This window comes from Rhinolophus ferrumequinum, chromosome 6 (assembly GCF_004115265.2).
Source record: "Rhinolophus ferrumequinum isolate MPI-CBG mRhiFer1 chromosome 6, mRhiFer1_v1.p, whole genome shotgun sequence".
NCBI classification, from domain to species: Eukaryota; Metazoa; Chordata; class Mammalia; order Chiroptera; family Rhinolophidae; genus Rhinolophus; species Rhinolophus ferrumequinum.
The window spans coordinates 48,163,776-48,187,973 of NC_046289.1; the positions used below are offsets into that span (position 1 = coordinate 48,163,776).

Sequence of the window (24,198 nt, forward strand, 5' to 3'; positions counted from 1 at the left end):
ACAGTATGTTACTATTGATGAACTAATATTGATACATTATTATCTAAAGTCCCTTGTTTATGTTGTGTATGTTAGAATTTTTCTTTGTGTTGTAAATTGTATGGGTTTTGACAAGTGTATAATAACATATATCCTCCATTACAGTACCATATAGAATAGTTTCACTGCCCTAAAAATCACCTGTGTTCCACCTATTCATTCTTCTTCCCTTCCCCTGAACTCTTGAAAACCACTGTCCTTTTTACTGTCTCCAAAGTTTTACCTTTCCTGAAATGTCGTATTATTGGAATTGTACAGTTTGTAGCCTTTTCAAATAGGCTTCTTTCACTTAGCAATATTCTTTTAAGGTTCCTCATGTCTTTTTGTAGCTTGACAACTATTTTTATCACTGAATAATATTTCATATCTGGATTACTGTAGTTTATCCGTTTACCGATTGAAGCACATCTTCGTTGCTTTCATGTTTTGGCAATTATGAAAAAAGCTACTGTAAACATTCATGTGCAGGTTTTGGTGTAGACAAAAGTTTTGAAATCTTTGGGTAAATGTCAAGGAACATGATTGCTAGATCATATTAATGTAAGAGTATGTTTAGTTTTATAAGAAAGTGCCAAAATGGCTTCAAAAATGGCTGCACCATTTTGCATTCCCACCAGGAATGAATGCGATTTCCTGTTGCTCCACATCTTTGCCAACATTTGGTGTTTTGTGTTTTAGATTTTGGCTTTTCTTATAGGTGTGTGGTGGTATCTCATTGTTTTGATTTGTAGTTCCCTAATTACTTATGATGTTGGGTATCTTTTCATATGCTGGATTGCCATCTGAATATTTTCTTTGATGAGACTCAGGTTTTTGCCCAGTTTTAAATTTTACGTTTTTTTATTGTTGAGTTTTAACAGTTCTTTATATAATTTGGATAATAGTCTTGTATGAGATATGTATTTTGCTAATATTTTCTCCCAGTCTGTGGCTTGTCTTCTCATTCTTTTAACAGTGTCCTCATAGAGAAGTTTTTCATTTTAATGTAGTCCAACATCATTTTTTTCTTTCATAGATTGTGCTTTTGGTGGTGCATCTTAAAAGTCATTGCCAAAATCAAAGTCAGAGTTTTAACTATGTTATCTTCTAGGAATGTTATAGTTTTGTGTTTGATATTTACGTCTGTAATCCATTTTGAGTTAACTTTTGTGAATTGTGTAAGCTCTGTCTAGATTCATTTTGTTTTTGCGTATGAGTGTCCAGTTGTTCCATCACCATTTGTTGAAAAGACTGTCCTTTCTTAATTGAATGGCCTTTGCTCCTTTTCAAAGATCAGTTGACTGTATTTGTTTGGTTCTACTTCTGGGCTTTCAATTCTGTTCTCTTGATCCATGTCTGTTCTTTCACCAGTGTTCTTTCACCACACTGTCTTGATTTCTGTAGTTTTATAGTAATCTTGAAGTCAGGTAATGTCAGTCATCCAGGTTTTTTCTTCTCTTTAAATATTGTATTGGCTGTTTTGAGTCTTTTGTCTTTCCATATAAACTTTAGAATCAGTTTGTCGATAGTCACAAAATAATTAGCTGGGATTTTGATTGAAACTGCATAAAATCTACAGATCAATTTGCAAAAAACTGATATCTTGACAATATTAAGTCTTCATATCCATGTATATGGATTTTTCTATTTATTTAGATCTTTGATCTCTTTCAGCAGACTTTTATACCTTTCCTCATATAGATCTTATACAAATTTGTTAGATTTTGTTTATACCTAAGTATTTCATTTTTTTGATGCTGATGTAAATGTTACTGTGTTTTTAATTTAAATTACAGTTGTTCATTGCTGGTATATAAGAAAACAATTGACTTTTGTATATGATGTATCTTGAAACTTACTAGTTGCCCGAGTTTTTTTGGTGGATTCTTTGGGATTTTCTATATAGACATCCATGTCATCTGACAACAAAGACAGCTTTATTTCTTCCTTCCCAATGTGTGTATCTTTTACTTTATTTTCTTGTCTTAGTACATTGTCTAGGACTTCTTGTATAATGTTGAATAGGAGTGGTGAGAGTGGACTTTTGTGCTTTGTTCTTAACGCGAAAGCAGCTAGTTTCTCATCATTAAGTATGAAGTTAACTGTAGGTTTTTTGAAGATGTTCTTTATCAAGTTAAAGAAGTTCCCTTCTCTTCCTATTTTGCTGCAGAGTTTTAATCATGAAATGGTGTTGGATTTATATAATTTATAGTAGATATTTTATTCATTACCTTCATTGACTAGTGTCCCCTAAACACATTATAGTGGTACCTTGGTTTTCGAATGTAATCCATTCCGGAAGACCATCTGAGTTCTGAAACGTTCAAAAACTGAGGCCTGGTTTCACCATAGAAAGTAATGCAAAATGGATTAATCCATTCCAGACCTTTAAAATCAACCCCTAAAACTGCAAATTGAGCATGAATTTTACTATCTAATGATACCATAGATCCATAAAATTTATGGCATTCGTAAACTGAAATGTTCGCAATGGAGACACTTGAAAACCGAGGTACCGTTGTATATAGTGAGGGCATTGTTAACACTGTCATTGTCTAATTAATATCAACGAGCTATGTAGTTAAAAATATTATGTAGTTTATATTTTATCGTTATGCAAATAGCATAACCAAGAATTAACAAAGTATGGCCCATGAACCAAATCTCACCCACTGCCTGTTTTTGTTTAGTCTTGATCTAAGAATGATTTTTTATATTTAATGGTTGCATAAAATCAAGAGAAAAATAAAATTTTGTAACATGTGAAAATTATGTGAAATTCAAAGCTTGTTGCCCCTAAGTAAAGCTTTTTCAGAACACAGCCTTACTTATTTTTTTATATGTCTCGCTGCGTTTGCACTACTGCTCAGAGCACAACAAATGACTGTGATGTAGTTGTAACTTGAGTGTTTGAATTACAACTCAAACATACAGTTATTTATACAATGGTACCTCTTCATCCAGTTTTGTTTTCATGGTTTTACTTACTTGTGCTCAACCATGGTCTGAAAATGTTAAATAGAAAATTGCAGAAGTAAATAATTTATAAGTTTTAAATTTTGTGCCATTTTGAGTAGCGTGATGAAATCTCCCTTTGTCCTACTCCGTCTCACTTGGACATGAATCACCCCTTTGTTCAGTGTATCTATGCTGTATATACTACCCATGTGTTGGTCACTTAGTAACCGTCTCAGTTACCAGATCAGTTGTCGTGGTATCACAGTGCTTGTATTCAAATATTCTTTATTTTACTTAATAATGGCTTCAAAAGCATAAGAGTAGTGATGCTGGCAATTCCGATATGCCAAAGAGAAGCTGTAAAGTGCTTTCTTTAAGTAAAAAGGTGGAAGTTCTCAATCAGTAAAGAAAAAAATCGTATGCTGAGGTTGCCAAGCTCTTCATAGAGTGAATCTTCTATCCATAAGTTCTGAAGAAGGAAGAAGAAATTGTGCTAGTTTTTGCTGTCACACCTTCAACTGCAAAAGTTACAGCCACAGTGCATAATAAGTGCTTAGTTAAACGTAAAAGGCATTAAATTTGTGGGTGGAAGACATGAACAGAAAATGTCTGTTGTCATTTTTGATTGGAACATCTTGCTCCAGAAAGCATTGAGCCTGTATGAACACTTCAGCAAAGGATCCCCTGAAGTGAGTGACAGCAAGCCATTTACTGCAAATAAGGATGGTTACACAGATTCAGGAATAAGTTTGGACTGAAATATATAAAAGTTACTGGAGATGCTGTGTCTGCCAAAGAAGAAGCTGCTGCCACATTTCCAGCAGAGTTGAAGTTGGTTAGGGTTTGATATTATCTGCGGTTTCAGGCATCCACTGGGGATCTTAGAATATTTTCCCTGTGGGTAAAGAGGGACTACTGTATTGTAACTTTTATTTATTTTTTATTACTAATGCCTACTCGTCATGTCAAAGCAAGAAGAGAAAAGTAAACTTTGAATATCACTTTTATAAGGCACAGTTATCAAATGAAATGACAAAGATTACTTTATCATGCGATGAGACTATACCTGTGCTAAAAAAAACGACATTTCCAAACTAAGCATGCATGACAACATACCTAACTCACATGAAAGCAATGGCCAGAAAAATTAGAAAATTTAAGAGAAAATATCTAATCACCACAAATTTTCTTCAGAAAAATTAAAACAAAACAAAAAACGAGGCTGCAATCAAAGTTGGTTTCTGAATGAATCATTTGTTAGCCAAGCAAGGAAAGCCTCTTACCAATGGTGAGTTAATTGAGTAATGTGTGATTATAATAGGTAAGGAAATGTGTCCAGAGAAAATAAACTTAGGACCATTAGCCTTTGTGAGAACATTTGCTTGAAGAATTGAGGAGCAACATCAATAGTCAATTAAAAAACAAGCCCAGTGATTTTGAGTGGTTTTCCTTGTCTCTTGATGAGTCAACAGATGTTACAAATACTGCTCAGTTGTATTTTGAGAAGCTAATGCTGAGTGTGAAGTGGCTGAAGAATTAGCCTCTATGAATAGTTGACATAGAAAAACTACAGGTGAGACTATTTTCAAACAAGTTAAAGAGGTAATTCATTACAACCTGATGTGGAATTTTCTAAGCTATGTTACAAGTGATGATGGGAAAAAATAAGTGTGGAACAGAGGACGACTTAGTTGGACAAATTCACAAAGCTTGTGAAAATGTAGCGTTTAAAGCCAATATAGTTCATTTTATTGTTCATCAACAGGTACTTTGTAGAAAATACTTGAATCGATCATGTGTTATCAAACTAGTAGTGTCAAGTAGTGAACTTCATTCATTCTTGTGGACTTTATCATTAGTTTGGTGAATTTTTGTCAGAAATGCAAGCTGAATGTCCTGAACTGTCTTACCACACAGTTTGATGGTTTAACAGTGATACTTTTTATTGCATTCTTTTTGAGTTCTGGGCCAAGATTTAAATTTTTCTGAATGAGAAGAATCACCCTCAACCACAATTACTGTATACTGAGTGGCTTTTGCCACAGAATTGATAATGAATCTAAAAGAAGACAAATCATCGCTTATATGCAAAATTTACATTGCACTGAAGTCATTTCGATAACAACTAACATTATTTGAATCACGTCAGGCTGTTTTATACTTCCTCTGCTGTCCACAGTTGAACAAGAAGTGAGATCTTCATCTTCACACAAGTTTGGAGAGGGTATATTTCATGACTTGCAACTACAGTCCTAGCAACATGTTTTCCAACCTCAATGCAATGCAAAGAAAGTTTCCACATTTCAAAATCTACTTACCTGAGTAATGGAAGCGCTTTTGCCTACTCTTAAATTGGAAGTAATTGATCTATAATGTACTGACATGTTTAAAGGCAACTATCAAGAGAAGAATACAAGGTTTGACAATTAAGTTTGTGAACTTGTTGTGATGATGTTTGCTAACTTTTTTTGATATCAGAGGGATTATTCATTATGAATGTGTACTAACTGGGCAAACAGTTAACCAAGTTTACTGTTTGGAAGTGCTGAAAAGGCTGCGTGAAGACATTGGACCTGAACTTTTTAATTCATGTCTCTTACATCACGACAATACGTGGCACTGTCTGTGAGGGAGTTTTTAGCCAGTAAACAAATAACTGTATTGGAACACCCTTCCTACTCACCTGATCTGGGCCCCAATGACTTCTTTCTTTACCCGAAGACTAAGGAAATATTGAAAGGCAGGCATTTTGATGACATTCAGGACATCAAGGGTAATATGATGACAGTTCTGATGGCCATTCCAGAAAAAGAGCTCCAAAATTGCTTTGAAGGGTGGACTAGGTACTGGCGTCAGTGCATAGCTTCCCAAGTGAAGTACTTTGAAGGTAACTATAGTGATATTCAGCAATGAGGTATGTAGCACTTTTTCTAGGGTGAGTTCGCGAACTTAATCGTCCAACCTCATGATAGAGTAGGAAATAGAATTTTAGACTTTGAATTTTCTAATAGAAAACAGAATTTTATAAACGCATTTCAAGAATACGTATACTCAGTGAAAACAATATTCCTGTAGATTGATCTCCCTATTTGGCAGTACCAGTCTCTGTGAAAGAACAGTTTTAAAGATGCCCACCACAGATCAGCATGAACAGATGAACATTTGCAATGGATTTTGATAACAGGAAAAACTGACTTTGAGCCCTAATTAAGTAAACTGTTGTCACCCCACAAAAGAAGTGTAAGAAAAAATCTTTTTGTAACTATGTATAGATGGTGATAGATGGACTTACTGTGGTGATCATTTCACAGTATGTACAAATATCCTGTCGTTATGTTGTATACCTGGAACTAACATGTTTTATGTCAATTATACTTCAATAAAAAACTAAAAAGTAAAAACGTGTATTTTTCTCATTATTAATAGACTTGTGTTATCAAAAATTTTATTCAGTTGCTATTTTTATAGTTCGAATTTCATCAATTAAAACGTTTGTGAAAGATTTTTTCCTCTCGTTATTTAAATACCTACATAATAATTTGCACTTTGTCTCAGCCCACAGAGCCTAAAATATTTACTATACGGCCCTTACAAAAAAAATTTGCCAGTTCTTTAATTGAATGTCAACTTATGATAGAAAAACATTTTCCCCTGCCCCTTTTTCTTATTTTTTTATAACAAAGGTATATTTTGATGTTTAAAAATATGTCTTGTATAATTTTCATAGGAGATTGGTAGTTGCAATAATTAGGAATTGAATGACAGTTCCACAAACCAAAACATGTATTCCTAATTTAATTTTCTTTATGAATTATTTTAGTTCTGGTGCTGTTTGGGAGATGAAACCAAAACAGAAATGGAAGCCTTTTAGTCAAAAGCAGATAATCTTACTGGAACAGTCCTATAAGAAATATCAAGTAGCAAAAGAACATGGCTGGATTAAACTTGACAATAATTTTGAGGTATATCATAATTTTTTTGTTTTTGTTTTTATATATATATATATACTTTAGTGGTGGTGGTAGTGGTAATACGTAAAGTTTTATTATCTAAAAAAAATGGGTGTGTAGAAACTAACTTATTTATTAGTAATTAAACTTATTTGTTAGTAGAATTGGCATGACTGATGTTTATTAGTACATTTTAAATTAAAATTTAATATTACTAAATCATACTGTTGAAGCATGATTTAAATGTGTGTCTCTTGCACGTTTTTATAATTTTGTTTACAAGCCAGGTAGTTTCATGGAACTTGCTTTGTTTTCAGTAAGATTATGGAGAAATTAAGACTGCTTGAAAGTTTTTCTCATGTTTTGAATGATACTAATATATAGTATTGCTAAATAAAGGCTGTGAAAAATTATATATTACAATGATGAAAAACCTATAGAAAACTTGCTCAATTAAATTCATTAAATGTAAATGATTGTTAGATGTGAGTAGATGTCCACAAATAAAGTTGTACTTGACATGGGCCCTTACAATGTTGAAATTGAAAGTCACTTTTTCTCCAAAAAGACCCCAAAAACTTGACTGTAATTTCTACCTTGTTCTGGTTCAGCCATATCATTTTGGTTACTTTTTGTCTTTAATATTTGCTGGTTGAGTTTATACCAGAAATGCTTCCCACCCCCACACCCATCCCCATAAATGTTGGCTGTGCTGAAATGAAAAAAAAACAATAACAATGCAATTAGCGTCAGATATAAATAATATATCAACTGTTTATTGTTTAACTTTGTTAACACAAAGTTTAAGAATTATCTAAAATTATTTATTGAGGTTTTAAAAAAGTATACAGCATGGTTTATTTTCTTTAAGTACAGTTTATATAATTGAAAAGTTCCCCAATCTTGTTTTCTTAATAACTTTGTTACAAAATAACTATTTGCTTCAAAGATCTCAACTGTAGGTCTCCTTAAGGTAGATCTTTTGGTGACACAGAAAGTTTAAGGTATTTTTTCAAGTAGTGAGTAAATGAATATTTAAAATGGGCTACACTAATACCAGCTCATCACAAAAACATGTGTTTCTTTTTTCCAGGTCAATTTTGATACAGTTCCAATGGAAATGCGCCTTCCTATTCGGTGCCCTATAAAGCGAGATTTTTTATCAGGAATTCAGATTGAATTTAAGCAGTCTCCTCATCAGAGAAGTTTACGGGCCACGTTGTATTGGCTTCAGGTAACATCGTCCTCCTCAATTCAGTAGATATACAGATGGTCCCCGACTTATGATGGTTTGAATTATGCCTTTTGGACTTTATCATGGTGTGAAAGCAATACTCATTCAGTAGGAAACATATTTTGAATTTTCCCGGGCTAGCAGTATGCTATAGGATACTCTCTGGTGATGCTGAGCAGCAGCACCAAGACACAGTGCTGGTCAGTCATTGGATCAGGAGGGTAAACAACTGATACTCGACGGTGTATCATTAAATGCATTTTCAACTTACGAAATTTATCAGGATGTAACCCCATTGTAAGTAAAGAAACATCTATATCTAATCACTTTGGGAATCTTGGGAATGAATTGTTTTTCTTTTTCTTTTTTTACAGGGTTCTAGCATACACTGTAATGGATGTCTTTCTTTTTTGTTTATATGTTTATTCCCCTTCTCCCATGCGTCCTTTGGATTTAGCATACTTACTATCCAAGTCCAAAGTCCTTATGACTGTTGAGACTATTGAATTTAACTAGTTAGCCTGCAAGAGTGTTTTATTGCATTGCAATTGTTATTTTTAAATAATTCTTTGAATATGTCGTGGGATTCCCAAATAGGATTTTCTTTTGTCGTTCTTTATGAGAATGAGCAGGTCTTTATTGGAGGTTGTTTTAGCAACTTGTTTGCATGCTCCCTTCTTCCTTCTCTATCTTCCTTTTAACAACTAAATATTATTCTCCTTTTTTCTTTTTATCCTCTGATTTCATATAGTTCCTACTTACATTTTATTTAAATTATAGAAAGTTGAAATCCCACGTGATCTCTAGGTACAAGTACTTCCATTAATAGTGTACATGCTACAGAATATTAATGCAATTATGGGGATATTTATATATTCCTTTATATAAAAAAGCTTGCCCTTTCTGAGATATATAAAAATTTTAAAGATTTAAAGTGAAACTTCTAATAGGATCATATATATATACAGCTACTTAATTATGATGAAATTAGTGATATGTTCTATAATATTGTCTCTGAAACTAAAAATTTAAATTTAAATTATTTTAATCCTGCTGAATTTGTTTTCTACCTTTTGTCTTTTTTTTCAGATTGATAATCAGTTACCAGGTGCAATATTCCCTGTTATATTTCATCCCGTGGCCCCTCCAAAATCTATTGCTTTGGATTCAGGTAAAAAACAAAAACCAAAAAATAAGTTGAGATATGCCCCATTTATAAAAATTAAGTAAAAATGATTTTGACCTAGTATAAAATTTGATTGCCTTTTTCTTGTTTTTTTTTTCTTTCTCTTAGAACCCAAACCTTTCATTGATGTGAGTGTCATCACAAGATTTAATGAGTACAGTAAAGTCTTACAGTTCAAGTAAGTAAATATTCCCTTGTCTTTCTAAAGGAATTTAAAATGAGAACCTACTTTGAAAACAAATTTTACTCTTTTGAAAGTGACTTTTATATAAAAATTATTTCCACCTGAACATATTAATCCACTTTTGGTCAAGTAATTCTCTATGATGAGACTATTTTAATAATAGCTTCTACATCATATTTTAAAGTATAAAATTCCTTCAACTGCCTTCTCCCCTTGTAACTCCAATTTGAATATAAAATAGTGAAATATAAATGACGTATTTGTGAGGTATGTTTTTTAAAGGAATTGCTGTGGACTTTAAAAATTGGGCAATATATGCTATATCATCTAATTGTGTTTGTCTGTTTTATGACGATACATGTAGGACTTGGGACTTTAAATGCTAAGTGTTAATACAGCACCCTTACCTTGAGTGAAATCTTCACTTTTATGAAAAAAATCTCTGTCTAAGTATACTTTGATTTTGTTGACATAACACAAAGAGATGAAGGAACAAGATCTTACTGTGGCTTTTGGCTAAAATCAAAGTTTTAACATTGAAAATTACTAGGTTTGATTTCCCAACCCTTCCCCACCTTTAAAATTTCGTTTTTCCTCAGGTATTTTATGGTCCTTATTCAGGAAATGGCCTTAAAAGTTGATCAGGGGTTTCTGGGAGCTATAGTTGCACTGTTTACCCCAACAACTGACCCTGAAGCTGAAAGAAAACGGGTAACAGATTTTATTTCTTGGGAAAATTATAAAATTAAAAAAATAAGTCATCCATTCTTTGAACTAACTGTAGTAGACAAAAAAAGTAAAATAGAAATTCTTGATTTAATATTTTTCAGACAAAGTTAATCCAGCAAGATATTGATGCTCTAAACACAGAATTAATGGAGACTTCAATGACTGATATGTCAATTCTTAGTTTCTTTGAACACTTCCATATTTCTCCTGTTAAGGTTTGTTATAATTATTATTTTGAAAATTTGGCAGAGTTGTAGAACTTTTAAAGGGTCTGTGTACAAACGTGGGTTTTAATTTGTTGCATCAAATATTTGATGGGAATTTTGTTTGATTAATTGAAATAATTAAGACAATTCTCTGAAACATATGTACAACCATAATTCCCACCGAGAAACCACCAGAGCATGTTCTCTAGTCTTGAATTAATAACCCTTTTATTCAAGGAAGAAGCTGACAAAAGCATTTCTTAATTAAGCAAAGAAGTGCTCACCAACGTTTAATGTTTTGGTGCGCTTTGTAACTACTATCATTGTCTAAACAGAAAGCTATAATGGGTGCCCTTACCAGAATGTAAAAACGCTGAAGTAGGTATTATGCTGTTGATGTGGTGTTTTTCACCCTTCCAACATTTGATTGTAACTAAGGGAGTGGAAAATTGGATACCTTTCACTTGCCTGATTTTGTACTTTATGAACCCATTTCCTTTTCTCCTTTTATTGTTCTTTTTAGGTTTTATAGGGGAAGGTGACTGCTTAGGAAATTCACAAATGCTATCAACCTTAATGCTCTAAACTTGTGTAATGAGCCAGATTTACAATTAAGCAACTCTTTAAAATATTGATGATCCTTTACATTCTCAAAAACTGTTTACAACACATTATTTTCATTTCCATTCACCAATTCATTTAGCTAAGTGAGGGATTTTAAATAATTTTAAATAATTTGGTGGTATCAGACATATTGATAGTGTTAGGTTTAAAACTGATATTTTATGTGGCAAGTTATACACAATTTCTTTTTCATTAAGTGAAAATCAGTTATTTATGAGATTGAACAATACCTTCAACAAATATTTTTTGGATGCCTTCTTTCAAAGTTGCTGTGGGAAGTATAAAGTGACTTCCTGGAGTTTATAATCTAAGGGGGTATTAAAGATTGATAATTTACCTATTCATGTTTTTAGGCACACTGTAAATTATCCCATGAAGTTGAGTTATTAAGATCAGAAACCATCGTTACTGTCTTTTTCCATGGTAACTTTGTCCTGGAGCAAGGCAGGATCTCTGTTCACTTAAGCTTACCTTTCCTGGATCTGAACACTCTCTTGACTCTGCAAATGGGCAAAAGTCCACATCAAAGAAAAGCCCAACAACCAGGCTTTCCTGACCTTGCAAGTTTGCTCTGTTGAGCTCTGCATTAGTTAGGTAAAATGCCTAGGGAAAGGCAGAAAAAGAAAGGAGAGTCATCTGCTCTATTTACGCAGGTAGAATTACTTTTTGTGTGTGTCTTTGGGCACTGTTGCACTAATGATGATACACCACACAAAGCAGAAGAAGCTAAATGGGAATGTGAAAATCTGTGTTTAAGTAGTGCATTGAAGAGGTCTATGGAAGCTCAAAACCTCATTACTCTTTAAAAAATTTGTTTAGCAACTTGCCAATTGTTGCCATAATTATAATATTATTGTTACTTGTTATTATTGTATAATTGTAATATTATTATTGTTAATTGTTGCCATAAGTTAGTTACCTTAATTGATTGGAAATAAATGATTACCCGTTATTTTGACAGGTGGATTACTTTTATGCCATTTGACGTGTTTTTCTTCTTAAAACGATTATGATACTTTTGTAAAGTGCTTTGGGCCCCTCCATATAAACAGAATGGTACTTATACACTTTGAATAAAATTATAACTCTAAATTTGGGACAGACTAATTTGTATTTTATCAAAAATTAAATATGAGAATAAGATAGGAATGAGCTATTCTGTATTATGTACAGAGTAACAAATAATAGCTTTCTTTAGGACGCTAATGAAAGATACAACATTTGTTTGTATCTGAAAGATCTGGTTCCTGTGTATGAAAACTTTTTGTTTTTAGCTTTCATTTATTGAATATTTTTCTTTTAGTTGCATTTGAGTCTGTCTTTGGGTTCTGGAGGTGAAGAGTCAGACAAAGAAAAACAGGAGATGATTGCAATTCATTCTGTCAATCTGCTGTTGAAAAGCATAGGTGCTACTCTGACTGACGTGGATGATGTTATATTCAAGTAAGATTTGTTAAAGTGCATTGGGAGGCTTTCTTCATACTAATTTTCTCCATTTGTGTTAGAATGTTAGCTTAGAAAAATGATAATTCTTACTACTTACAGTTGAAGAGTTTGGTCCCCTCCCTTTTTTGTTTTATTTGGGGAAGATTGGGGAACAGTGTGTTTTTCCAGGATGTCAAGTCGTTTTTCAATCTAGTTGTGGGGGCTGCAGCTCAGCTCCAAGTCAGGTCGTTGTTTTCAATGTAGTTGTGGCGGGCACAGCTCATTGGCCCATGTGGGACTCAAACCGGAAACCTTGGTGTTATGAGCACCGCGCTCTAACCACTGAACAAACCGGTCACCCAGGTCCCTTTCTAATTATTCTCTTTCGGTATGCTTATTTTGCTTATAAAGATAAGGTAAAGAATCTTAAGAAAACTTAAAGAGTTTTCTTCAGTTATTCTTGTCTAGATAATATATCAATATAGAATAAAAATTGACGTTTTATTGGCGTATTATATATTGACGTTTTAAAACAGAATTATATTTAGAAATATATAGCATTAGGGTGAGATTTCAAGTATAAACGTGGCAAAGTATAGATATTAACTCCTTGTTACATCTAATAATGTTTATGTGTGCCAGACACATATAATTCAGTGAATGTTTATTAAATTGAATATTCATCAGTATTGGAACAAGTAATACCTTGGAGAAAAAAAATCATTTATATCCTTTCCACCTCACTTGTATATTGTCAAATTTCATAGCACTCAAAGGATTAAATATAAAATTCAAATTGAAAAGATTAATTTAAAAAACCAAGTTAAGTGGTATCAAATCTCTGAATAAAAAAAGTCTTTCTAAGTTTAAAAGCAATGGGAAAAATCCCAATGGAAAACACAAAATAGATTTGACTATATAACAATTAAACGCTTTACAACAAAATCAATGAAACCATTTAAAAACCAAAGAATTGGGAAAATACAATGACAAATATGATAGAGCAAGGATGAAGAGTCTTGATATTAAACACTGATGAGAAAAATCTAAAGATTCCAATATCATAATTGCCAGAGGACAAATAGAGATGATTTACAATAGGGAAGGTACCGTAGCTGATAGATATTTGAAACATTCAGTTTTATTATTTATCAAAGAATATATGAAAATTAAAGCAAACTATCAAAGATTTCAAAGTATGAGTAATCCTAGTATTGGGGGGCAGTGGTCTGAGAAATGGGGACTTTTTTTTTATAACTTTAGTGGAAAGTGATATATATATCAGGAATTTTAAATGTTTTTATAATCTTTCACTTTCAGTAATTCTTTTTTGAGGAATTCAGTCCAAAAAAAATCTTGAAATTTAGCCAGTTATATTCAAGATACACTTGGCAGCACTAATTATTATGCCAAAATTTGGAAATATCTGACAGTAGAATTGTTATGAAACTTCCACATGGTGGATTGCTATGCATCCATTAAAAAGGATTACATAGAATTTTGAATAGCATAGAGAAATACTTATGTACAATGTTAAGTGTAACAACGTATATAAAATGTTTTAAATATTTTTAAATTGCATAGAAAAGAAAGTATTCAAAGTGATAATGATGAGAAGAAAAAACTTAAAAACCACTCTGTGGTGGGATTGTGATTGGCTTTTTTAAACCTTTTACTCTATGTATTTATGAAGGACTTTTATGAGAATGGACTACTTTATTAATTTTGTTACCATAATATTAATATCTCAAACATAAATTATATATGGCAGATGTGCGAATCTGTGAATCAGCAATGATTAACTAGTCATTGTAATTTTGTCCCTTTTTTTCACAATATAATTTTTGAATCTTTCTATAATCTTTGAATCTTTCTCCTTCCAGACTTGCTTATTATGAAATTCGATATCAGTTTTACAAGAGAGATCAGCTCATGTGGAGTGTTGTTAGACATTACAGTGAACAGGTAATTTCCTATCATAATAGCTCATGGGGAATATACTTTATAAAATATCAAAACAAAACATTTGTATGTGATTGTAAAGTGTGTGATAATGTTTACATAATTTACTCAATTTGCAATCTCATTAATTAGTAGTTTTCACGAATGTTTCTATTTCTTTTAGTTCTTTCCCCCTATATATACCTTTTTAAGAGTTTCTTCCAGTGCCTTTTTCCCTTTGCAATATACATTTACCATTTTGGGAAAGAATAGTGATTTAGGAGTCATTACACTTTATTTCTTCAATGACTACAGTTTCTAAGCATAATCTAGTAGAATTGCAAGAGGAGTTCTAAGCCAGGTTCTTCCCCATGCTTCAGTTACTTCGTGGTTCGAGTTGTATGTACAGAGACATAGTTGTTTCCGGGCACTGGAGTACCATTGCTATACGGTGGTACTCCAGGGTAACATTACCTTTACTTCCACTTCTGGGAGGTCCTTTCTCCTATGGTGTGTATAGACATTATGTTTATTAAATGTTCAGATAGGCATATATTTTAATTTGTTTTTTTGTTCCAATTATTATTCTCCATCTAGTTTTATAGTAATAATGATAAAAACAAAATACTAAAATTAAGTAACAATTACTGAATTTAATATGCATAATCAGTCATGCAGAGTCAATATAATATACCTCCCATTTTACAGATGAGAAGACTGAGGACTCTAAAAACTAAGTGACTTGTCCAAGGTTACATAACTGCTCAGTGGCAGAGTATGCCTCATCCTAATTCTAATTTGAAATCCCCATGTAAAGTACTAGCATAATGCCTGGCACATAGTGCAAGATAATTAATGAACAGCGTGGTGGTTATTCTATATATCTTTGCTTTAACAACCTAATTTAATCAGTACTCCTTTTTTTTCCTATTGTATCATTACATTGTTTCTTCCAATGGTTGTAAAGGACTTAATTTACTTTTTAACTGATTTTTTTTTCTTTTTTTTTTTTTTCAGTTCTTGAAACAGATGTATGTTCTTGTATTGGGCTTGGATGTACTTGGAAACCCATTTGGATTACTTAGAGGTCTGTCTGAAGGAGTTGAAGCTTTGTTCTATGAACCCTTCCAGGTATTGTTTTTGTTTATTTTAAGTATAGTTATAGAAAAATGGATGTTCTATTCTTTTAATGACAAATAACTGATATTTTAACTACCTGGGAACTGAATAATATTCAGATAAAAATATATCAACGTTATGTTTTTATTTAAAATTACTTGAGATGGCATTAAAAGATTGTTTTAAGATTAATTTGAGCACTTCTACTGTCTGAGCAATAAAACATGTCCACATTTTCCAGGATTTAATTGTAGTTGTAAGGAAGACTGCTAGAAGACCATTTCAAGGCTGTAATGGAAAGGACTAATGGGGCATTAAAAGCTCACTTTGTTCCATATTCAAGCCTTACTCTAACCTGTTCTCCATTGAAAGGATCCAGGAGCCCAAAGTAGTGAGGGTTTTAGGACAAAGCAGAGAGAATAAATGGGAGAACAAGAGAGTCAATACTATGGGGGCTCTTAGACTTGTTACCAGTGCAGCTTGCTTTAACAGCCTGATGGAACTTGGTACTGGGTTGCCAACTTCAGATTGTGACTGAGGCCAGTCATGTACTCCTATCCAGTTTTTTTCATCTTAAAGGGTATGTTGAGATCACTTGGGTTGAAAATATCTTCAAACATAGTAGATGTTCCATCAATATTTGTTAGAGGGCAAAAGCTGTGTCATTACAGTGTTTATGGATCTTTACAGATTCTGTATCTTCAAGGAAATGCTGAAATACTAGATTAAAAGTCTTGTTTAAATTTTAAATAACATACTTTTTTATTTTGGCCAGGGTGCTGTTCAAGGCTCTGAAGAATTTGCTGAGGGGTTAGTGATTGGGGTAAGAAGTCTCTTTGGACACACAGTAGGTATGTATGCATCACGTATTTGTGTATATGATGTTTTTTATTATTATAAAATGCATTGCTAATGAAAAACAAATTATGTTTTATAAAAAAGAGGCCACTTTTCTAATATTCCCTTTTAAAAGATGTGTTCTCGTTCTTAAATGGAAAATAATTTAACACTGACTGACTTGCTTTTTTTTTTAATATGTCTTTGTAGTGTTGAATCCATGTACTTTAAATAGTTTTATTCTTCTTGATAAATGGGAAATGAGAAAAACAAATTCCTGCATTTTTGTATATGAGAATTTTTAGCATCTGTATTAAGCCGTTGTATGTGTGTATAGTGCTAATGCTTTTTAAAGAACCCATATGACTTTACTTCTCTGGGCCTTCTAATAGGTGGTGCAGCAGGAGTTGTATCTCGAATCACTGGTTCTGTTGGAAAAGGTTTGGCAGCAATTACGTTGGACAAGGAATATCAGCAAAAAAGAAGAGAAGAGATGTGTCGACAGCCTAAAGATTTTGGAGACAGCCTGGCCAGAGGAGGAAAGGGCTTCCTGCGCGTAAGTTTCTTGCTGAATTTTCAAGAAACCCTCAACTTTTGTATACACTTTAGGATATGTACTCTAGCTGCTTGTTTGAAACTTGGAATACTACTTGTGTATAAAGATCTGTTAGAGTAGCAGTAGTGATAGATTGTGGACTTTCCTGTTTCCTTTTTGATCTCCTTCCATATTATCATCATCAGATCTATCCCTGAAATCGCAGATTTAGTTTGGCACTAGGATTGGAGTGAAATAATGATGGCAGGTTGGCAGTAGTGTGGAAGGGTTAGAAATAAAGCAGAGAAATATGGTAAATGATGGTAACTAGAGGGAAGAGGAGTTCTTCAGGTCATTGTCAATTGACCATTTCTGTGGGAGGGAGGTGTGGAAGTTAAGTGGTATAAACCAGGAACTACTTTCCAGTACTTTAAAAATGATACAGGTGATATATGCATATTCTCCTCATAAGTAATTGTAAGAACTTGTAAGTTCTCCTTTTAATAAATAATGGTATCATTATAGATAAGGCTATCAAGTACTCTTTGATCACCCCTCACCTTTTCCCAAGGGTATCTAATTTTCAACAGAGTGTGTATCCTTCAGTTTTTTTTCTATGTGTTTATATAATATTCAGGTAGTCTTAGTTACTACCATTACTTGACAATTATTAATAACATATCAACATGTAAAATTAGTTAAAAAATAAAAGAATATTTAAACACATTACTATTGTAATTTTGGAAATAATTTCAGGAAATTGTAACTTGTATTTGTGCCAGTGATTTATGTTATAATATTGTATGCTATCTCTTCTAAAGTGCTTTATTTGTCAGGTTATTTGCTATCCTTCATAGATCCCTTCATTTTCAATTTTCCACTTCATTTTAATTTTGCTAAATTATAAAGCAATCTCATTAAAATTTATAAGTAGATATTAGGGATTATTTGTCTCAACTTACTCATTTCACTGATATAGAAAGTGAGATTTAAGACTGAATCAACCGCCCATGGTTACATAGCTGATTGGTTCTAGAGCTAGATGTAGAATCTTTGTACCTGCTTTACTATTTTTCCTATTACAAATTTTTACTTCTACAAGGGGCTTTCATTTAAAATTTTGTATGATATGATATTTTTAAAGTCAGAGTGTTCACTTACATGTGTGTTTACATTATTAAATATATAGAGGGTGACAAAAAATGTATACACATTTTAAGAAAGGAAAAACCTATTAAAACTGTAATACTCAATATATTATACCGATCACAAAAGATGCATACAAGTCACGTTTGATTTCTGCAATTACATGAGGTGCTCAAAGTGATTACCATCAGCATAATTTTAATGCAGTTTTTTCTTTTCTTAAGATGTGTATGTTTTTTTGGCACCCTCTGTAAGTACTCATTTTGTAAATAAAATTTTTCTAGTATGTTTGTAGAGACCTCTAGTGGTTAATTTAAAATTAAGCACCTTACATTCAAGTTTGACTTCATGGTTGATTTCTCTTTCAGGGAGTCGTTGGTGGAGTGACTGGAATAATAACAAAACCTGTGGAAGGTAGGTAGAGAATGTTTCCTTCTTGTACAAAGTCTGAAGAGTTGATGCATGGTAAACATAGTAAATGTTATTGCTACTAGGTATTTGAGAGAATTTCTCATTTTATGTTCATAGTCCTAAATTATTGTTTAATGAAAGTACTTTCCTTAGAAAGTAGAGGGGTTATGTAGTAGACTCTAATTCAGACTTTGAATGCTATTTTCAGCAAATCCATAGTTAAACTAGGTTCCTTTGGACCTTTAATAGAGGTTGACTCATTTTTTATCCTATTTTAAAAAGCACATTACTTTATTTGGTGCGGTATCTATCAAAATGCCAGTTGGCTTTTTTGCAGAAATTGACAAGCTGATTCTAAAACTTATATGGGAATTCAGAGGACACCACATAGCCAAAACAGTCTTGGGGGAAAAAAAAAAAAAACAGAACAAAGTTGGAAGACTTACACTATCCAATTGTAAAACTTACTATAAAGTTACAGTAACTAAGACAGTATGGTACTGGCATACAGATAGACATATAGATCAATGGAATAGAATTGAGATTCCAGAAATAAACCCTTACATTGATGGTCAATTGATCTCTGACAAGGGTGCCAACATAATTCCATAGAGAGAGAATAGCCTTTTCAACAAATGATACTAGGACAACTGGAAATAAATATTGAGTTTTTATATATGGCCCAGCAATTCCACTCCTAGCTGTATACCTAAGAGAATTGAAAACATATGTTTGCTCAAACACTTGTACATAAATGTTCATAGATACATTATTCATAATAGCCAGAATGTAACAGCAACCCAAATGTTTATCAACTAATGCATGGATAAACAAAATGTGGTATATTCATACAATGAGACATTATCTAGCTATTAAAAGAAATCAAGTACAAATGCTCCTCGACTTATGATGGGTTACATTCTGATAAACCCATTGTCAGATGAAAATATCCTGTTGAAAATGCACTTAATCCTACATTGTAGAGTATCGATTGTTTCCCCGTGTGCTTGCCTGGCTGACTGGGAGCTGCAGCTCACTGCTGCTCTCCAGCATCATGAGAGAATATGTATCGTACTGGGTAAGACTAGCCCAGGAAAAGATCAAAACATTCAAAATTTGAAGTTACAGTTTCTGGTGAATGGGTACTGCTTTCATACCATTGTAAAGTCAAAAATCTTAATTCCAACCATTGTAAGTTGGGGACTGTATTGGTACAAGCATAAGGTAGATGAACCTTGAAAACATGATTATAAGTAGAAAAAGCCAGTTCAACATACTACATATTGTATGATTCCATTTGTAGGAAATGTCCAGAATAGGCAAGACCATAGAGCTAGAAAGTAAATTAGTGGCTGCCTCGGTCTGGCTGGTGGGGAGCAACGAGGTAAATTGCATAGCGTTGGGTGGGGAAGGATTGGAGGAAATGGGGAGTGATTGTTATCAGTACAGGGTTTCTTTTTCAGATGATACAAATTTTCTAAAATTGATTGTGGTGATGGTTACACAACTCTGAGTATACTAAAAATCATTTAATTTGTGCACTTAATTGGCAGATTCTATGGTTTGTGAATTGTATTTCAATAAAGTTCTTATACTTTTTAAAAAGTGCACTGTTTGAAAAATGTCTTGATGGTTGGCATTAAAAAAAAGATCTTTTCTGGTCAGTTCTTAGACCTCCTAGTCATAGGCGCTGACGAAACTTCTGAATCAGTAGTTGTAAAACTGGAGCTTGCTGCAGGATTACCTGGAGGGTTTACTAAAACACAGATTGTTGGGCCCCACTCCCCGAGTTTCTGATTCAGGAGATTTGGGATGGCGCCTAATAATTTGCATTTTTAACACACTTTTTATCATGTTATGATTAAATTTAACTTCTTTAAAAAGCTAAGTTCTAGGAACTTCCTGGGTAAAACATTTCAGCATTTGGCTCAAGCTTTTGTTTTGTTCAAACATGATTGTTTTCAAATATCTTCATGCATTCATTCTCTTTGGTTTTCTGAAGGTGCCAAAAAGGAAGGAGCTGCTGGATTCTTTAAAGGAATTGGAAAAGGGCTTATGGGTGCTGTGGCTGGTCCCACTGGAGGAATCATAGATATGGCCAGCAGCACTTTCCAAGGAATTCAGAGGTAATAAAGTATACACTGTGTGCAAGGTATGTGTCTGTGTGCTAATTTTTGCTCCAAAAGACACATTAGAGCTGATGGTCTGTCTAGGTCTTATTTTCGGGAAAACACGGTAGGTTAAATACTTTGCTCTTAAGGATGTTAAAGTCTAATTGAAACCTATGATAGGTTCACAAGGTAGAGTGCCACTAGAAAGGAGTAGGAAGAAACGTTTTTTTTGTGGCTCAATTTCTCTTTATTCAACAAATGTTTATTGACGTCTACTACATGCTAGTCACTGTGCTGGACACCAAGTATACAAAGAGGGGACAACCTACTCTCTGCCTTTACTGGTTTGATGTTTCTTTTCTTTGAAAAAAGGTGGTGGAGCTTGGAGTCAGACAGACTTGCTTTTAATACGTGTTGCATTATTTTGGGCAGGTTATTTAAAATTACTCTGATTGTTTTCATCAAATATTGATATAGAATGTAAGACATACGTCAATATATGTACGTATTATTTTGAAAAAGTCTCACATATTTTCTTATACTTATTCTGCTTCCTTATGCAGGGCAGCAGAGTCAACTGAGGAAGTGTCCAGCCTCCGTCCCCCTCGCTTGATCCATGAAGATGGCATCATTCGCCCGTATGACAGACGGAAATCTGAGGGCTATGACTTATTTGAGGTATAAATTCTGTTCTTCATGGTCATGAAGGAAATTTAATTTTAAAGATTTCTAGGACCAGGATTTCATGGACGGTTCTTAAAGTTCCTGATTTATGAACTTCTTTAGGGATTACACAGGGAACATGGTTTGTAGAGTAGAATTTGATTATTTTATTATAATGTGTTAAATGGGAATAACTGGTAATTTTTTTTCTGCACAGGAGCAAAGCTTTTTTATACAGAAAGGTTAATATTAAAAGAAGCCATAGGCTTTATTACTATTTGTTAGCTCATTTAGTTAACCTTGTTAACTTCGGTCTCCCACTTTGTAGCTAATTATTGGAATTTCACTGCTTCCTTTTCTCCAAACCAAATTAATTTATTGGGACTATTCTAAATCTAGATTCATTCAAGTAAACAGAAGTTGGAGGAGAGAAAAAAAAGATTATGTACAATTATAATCTTTTTAAACCTTATAAAACTTTCAAAGGTTTTTTTTAGTTGACTTTTATTTCAGTTTTAACTTTACTGTATTTAAATAATACATACGTATATAAATACACTCCCATGACTAGCTTTGCCTCTAAATAAATTTATTAGTGTTTTCCTACTTTGACTTTAAAATAAAATGACTCTTCATTGTTATTGCCTATGGTTTGTATTATGTGTGATTACATTTTATTATTTTGCATGCTTCTAACTTTATTTTCTTTCTTTTTCTGCCTACACAGCAAGAACTGGAAATACAGGAGTAAATGTCTCCTATACTACTACTGATTTCATCCTTAAAAATCAAAACAAACTGTGGTATTAAAAATAGACTGTCTTTGATTTATTTAGACTGAGAGTCCATTTTAATGACATTTTCTTTACAACTTTCACCTCTGTCTGAACTTTTTATGGTAGTGACTAGACTACAAATAAAAATGGTGGTATTCCTGGTAATATTGTACAGGAGTAAGAGATCAATATAAAAGATTAAAGGATCAACTCTCTTCACCATTTAGTTGGGGAAAGACTTTATTGAGCTCAGAAGCATACACTCTTACTATCATTTTGAAAATTTTGTCTTTTCTTATGGTATTCATGTGCATTTCAGGTAAAGTTTTTTTAAAAAAGGAAAATTATTATGTCCAATATATTATGTATTCTTGTTTGTGAGTCCTAAAGGAATTGCAATGACTGTGTTTCACAAATCACCCTAAATTTACTCAAGTTAAAGAACTATTAACTGCGGCCTTTGTTTTAATACCTGAAGTATCAGTTGCTCTCGGTCTGTCTTTAGACCTTAAATAAGAGTTGGCAAATGAATTTTGAGAATATGTTCCCTTGATCTCCCTTTTATTTTTTAACCTCTCAGTACTCTTGCTAGATAAATGACAATCATTTTATAATTACATACATTCTCAGCCTTTAGCATTTATGCTTTTCAAAAATTCAATCTACTTGTTGCTTATGCTTATTTCATAATTAGTTTGAATTCATGTAAATGGAAGTTGGACGTGTAATTAGTCAAATTACTTATGTGGCACTTGAATTTATAGGTATCGCTATTGTTAAAAACCAGCCTTGTTGCTTTTAAGTCCTTAGAGAGGATTAATTATCTTAATGAAAACAAAAATAGTTATAAATTATCATTTTGAAATTAATGTCCCATAGTTAATTTTCAAAATAATTTGTTTTGATTTCTTTTTTATAAATGATAGAAATGTTTAATTTGATTTAACAGCATCTTATCTAGCAATTTTCATTTTCCCCTCCAAAACTGAAACCAAGGTATAAACTTAGATTTAATGTACATTTGAAAAGAATGAAACTGTTAACATACAACTGGTCGTTTGGATTATATTTTTTAAAACTATAGTATCAAAATAATAAATGCTTCATATTTAAAACAGCACTTTGAAGAAAAAAGAATGACATCCAAAGCCCAGCCTAAAATTGTAGCTGACACTTTTCTTGTTCCGATGTAATTGAGGGTTGACAAAAATGTCATCAAATGTCCAGTTTCTATAAGAAGCAAGCACAATAACTAATTCAAGATGCTGTCTTAAATCCTTACCAATAATTACCCTTCCTTCTTAGGTAAAAATAATGATTTTTAATTTTCCTGGATATATTGTGGTTTTATTGAGACTTGACTTGGGAAATTGTATAACTTGTTGAAAATTTTTTTCTTTACATATTGTTTACTTTTTGTTTAGCTCTTTATATTGTTAACTTTTCCTTGTGGTTTTCCTTTTTATAACTGCTTGTCAGTAAGCACAAAACTTCAAGAAGCTTTTTGTTATTTTAGCTAAATATATTTATCTTGCCTGATTCATTAGTTTGTGTTAAGATATCAGATAACCTTTTAAACTTTAAGTATTATTTATAGTTACTGGAAGAAATAAAATGATTGTACGTTAGTGAGAGGAGTTGGTGATTTTTTTTTTTCATGGATGACAGTGTAGGCATGGATAATTAAGACATTCAGGCTGTTTCATCCCTTGTCCATCTTGCTATAATCAGTTATGTATGATGTATTTATTGACTATCTAGACTGTGCTAGATAAACAAAAGAAATAAGACTCCTGTCCTTAAGAGACCACGTATAACAAAATGTGTAAATATTAAAGAGCGCTAGAGTGTAAAATTATATCCTGCTAGCCCTTACTGTAATATGGGTACATTCTAAATAATTTATTTGGGAATCTTTTGACTTACTCCATTTTCTTTTTCTCCTGAGCATTGCTCTGTATTCTTTAATTTAATGCTCAGCTGTGAAAGTTACTAAATCATATATTGTGGTTTTATAGGATATATTCTTCTGGTTATCCTCTCTTAGGACAATTACTGTTTATACATGTATATATATATATATATATATATATATATATATATATATACATATATATATTTATACACATATATATGATATATGAT

At 32.6% G+C, this 24,198-nt stretch overlaps 1 protein-coding gene across 4 annotated transcripts in view; it reads left to right on the forward strand.

Moving 5' to 3' along the window:
* The window catches only part of VPS13C (vacuolar protein sorting 13 homolog C), a 164,793-nt gene that overhangs the window by 130,292 nt on the left and 10,303 nt on the right, over positions 1 to 24,198 (forward strand). For 2 of the 4 annotated variants that reach the window (XM_033107370.1, XM_033107371.1), the window contains 14 exons: positions 6,797 to 6,938; positions 8,020 to 8,160; positions 9,250 to 9,331; positions 9,455 to 9,524; positions 10,130 to 10,241; positions 10,361 to 10,474; positions 12,393 to 12,532; positions 14,398 to 14,479; positions 15,473 to 15,586; positions 16,350 to 16,425; positions 16,804 to 16,967; positions 18,461 to 18,506; positions 20,506 to 20,629; positions 21,178 to 21,292. In XM_033107370.1, coding sequence (XP_032963261.1) covers positions 6,797 to 6,938; positions 8,020 to 8,160; positions 9,250 to 9,331; positions 9,455 to 9,524; positions 10,130 to 10,241; positions 10,361 to 10,474; positions 12,393 to 12,532; positions 14,398 to 14,479; positions 15,473 to 15,586; positions 16,350 to 16,425; positions 16,804 to 16,967; positions 18,461 to 18,506; positions 20,506 to 20,629; positions 21,178 to 21,292 — 1,522 coding nt within the window. Of the gene's footprint in view, positions 1 to 6,796; positions 6,939 to 8,019; positions 8,161 to 9,249; positions 9,332 to 9,454; positions 9,525 to 10,129; positions 10,242 to 10,360; positions 10,475 to 12,392; positions 12,533 to 14,397; positions 14,480 to 15,472; positions 15,587 to 16,349; positions 16,426 to 16,803; positions 16,968 to 18,460; positions 18,507 to 20,505; positions 20,630 to 21,177; positions 21,293 to 22,004; positions 24,114 to 24,198 lie in introns of those variants that run through there. The other 2 variants (XM_033107373.1, XM_033107374.1) reach the window with 2 other exon arrangements.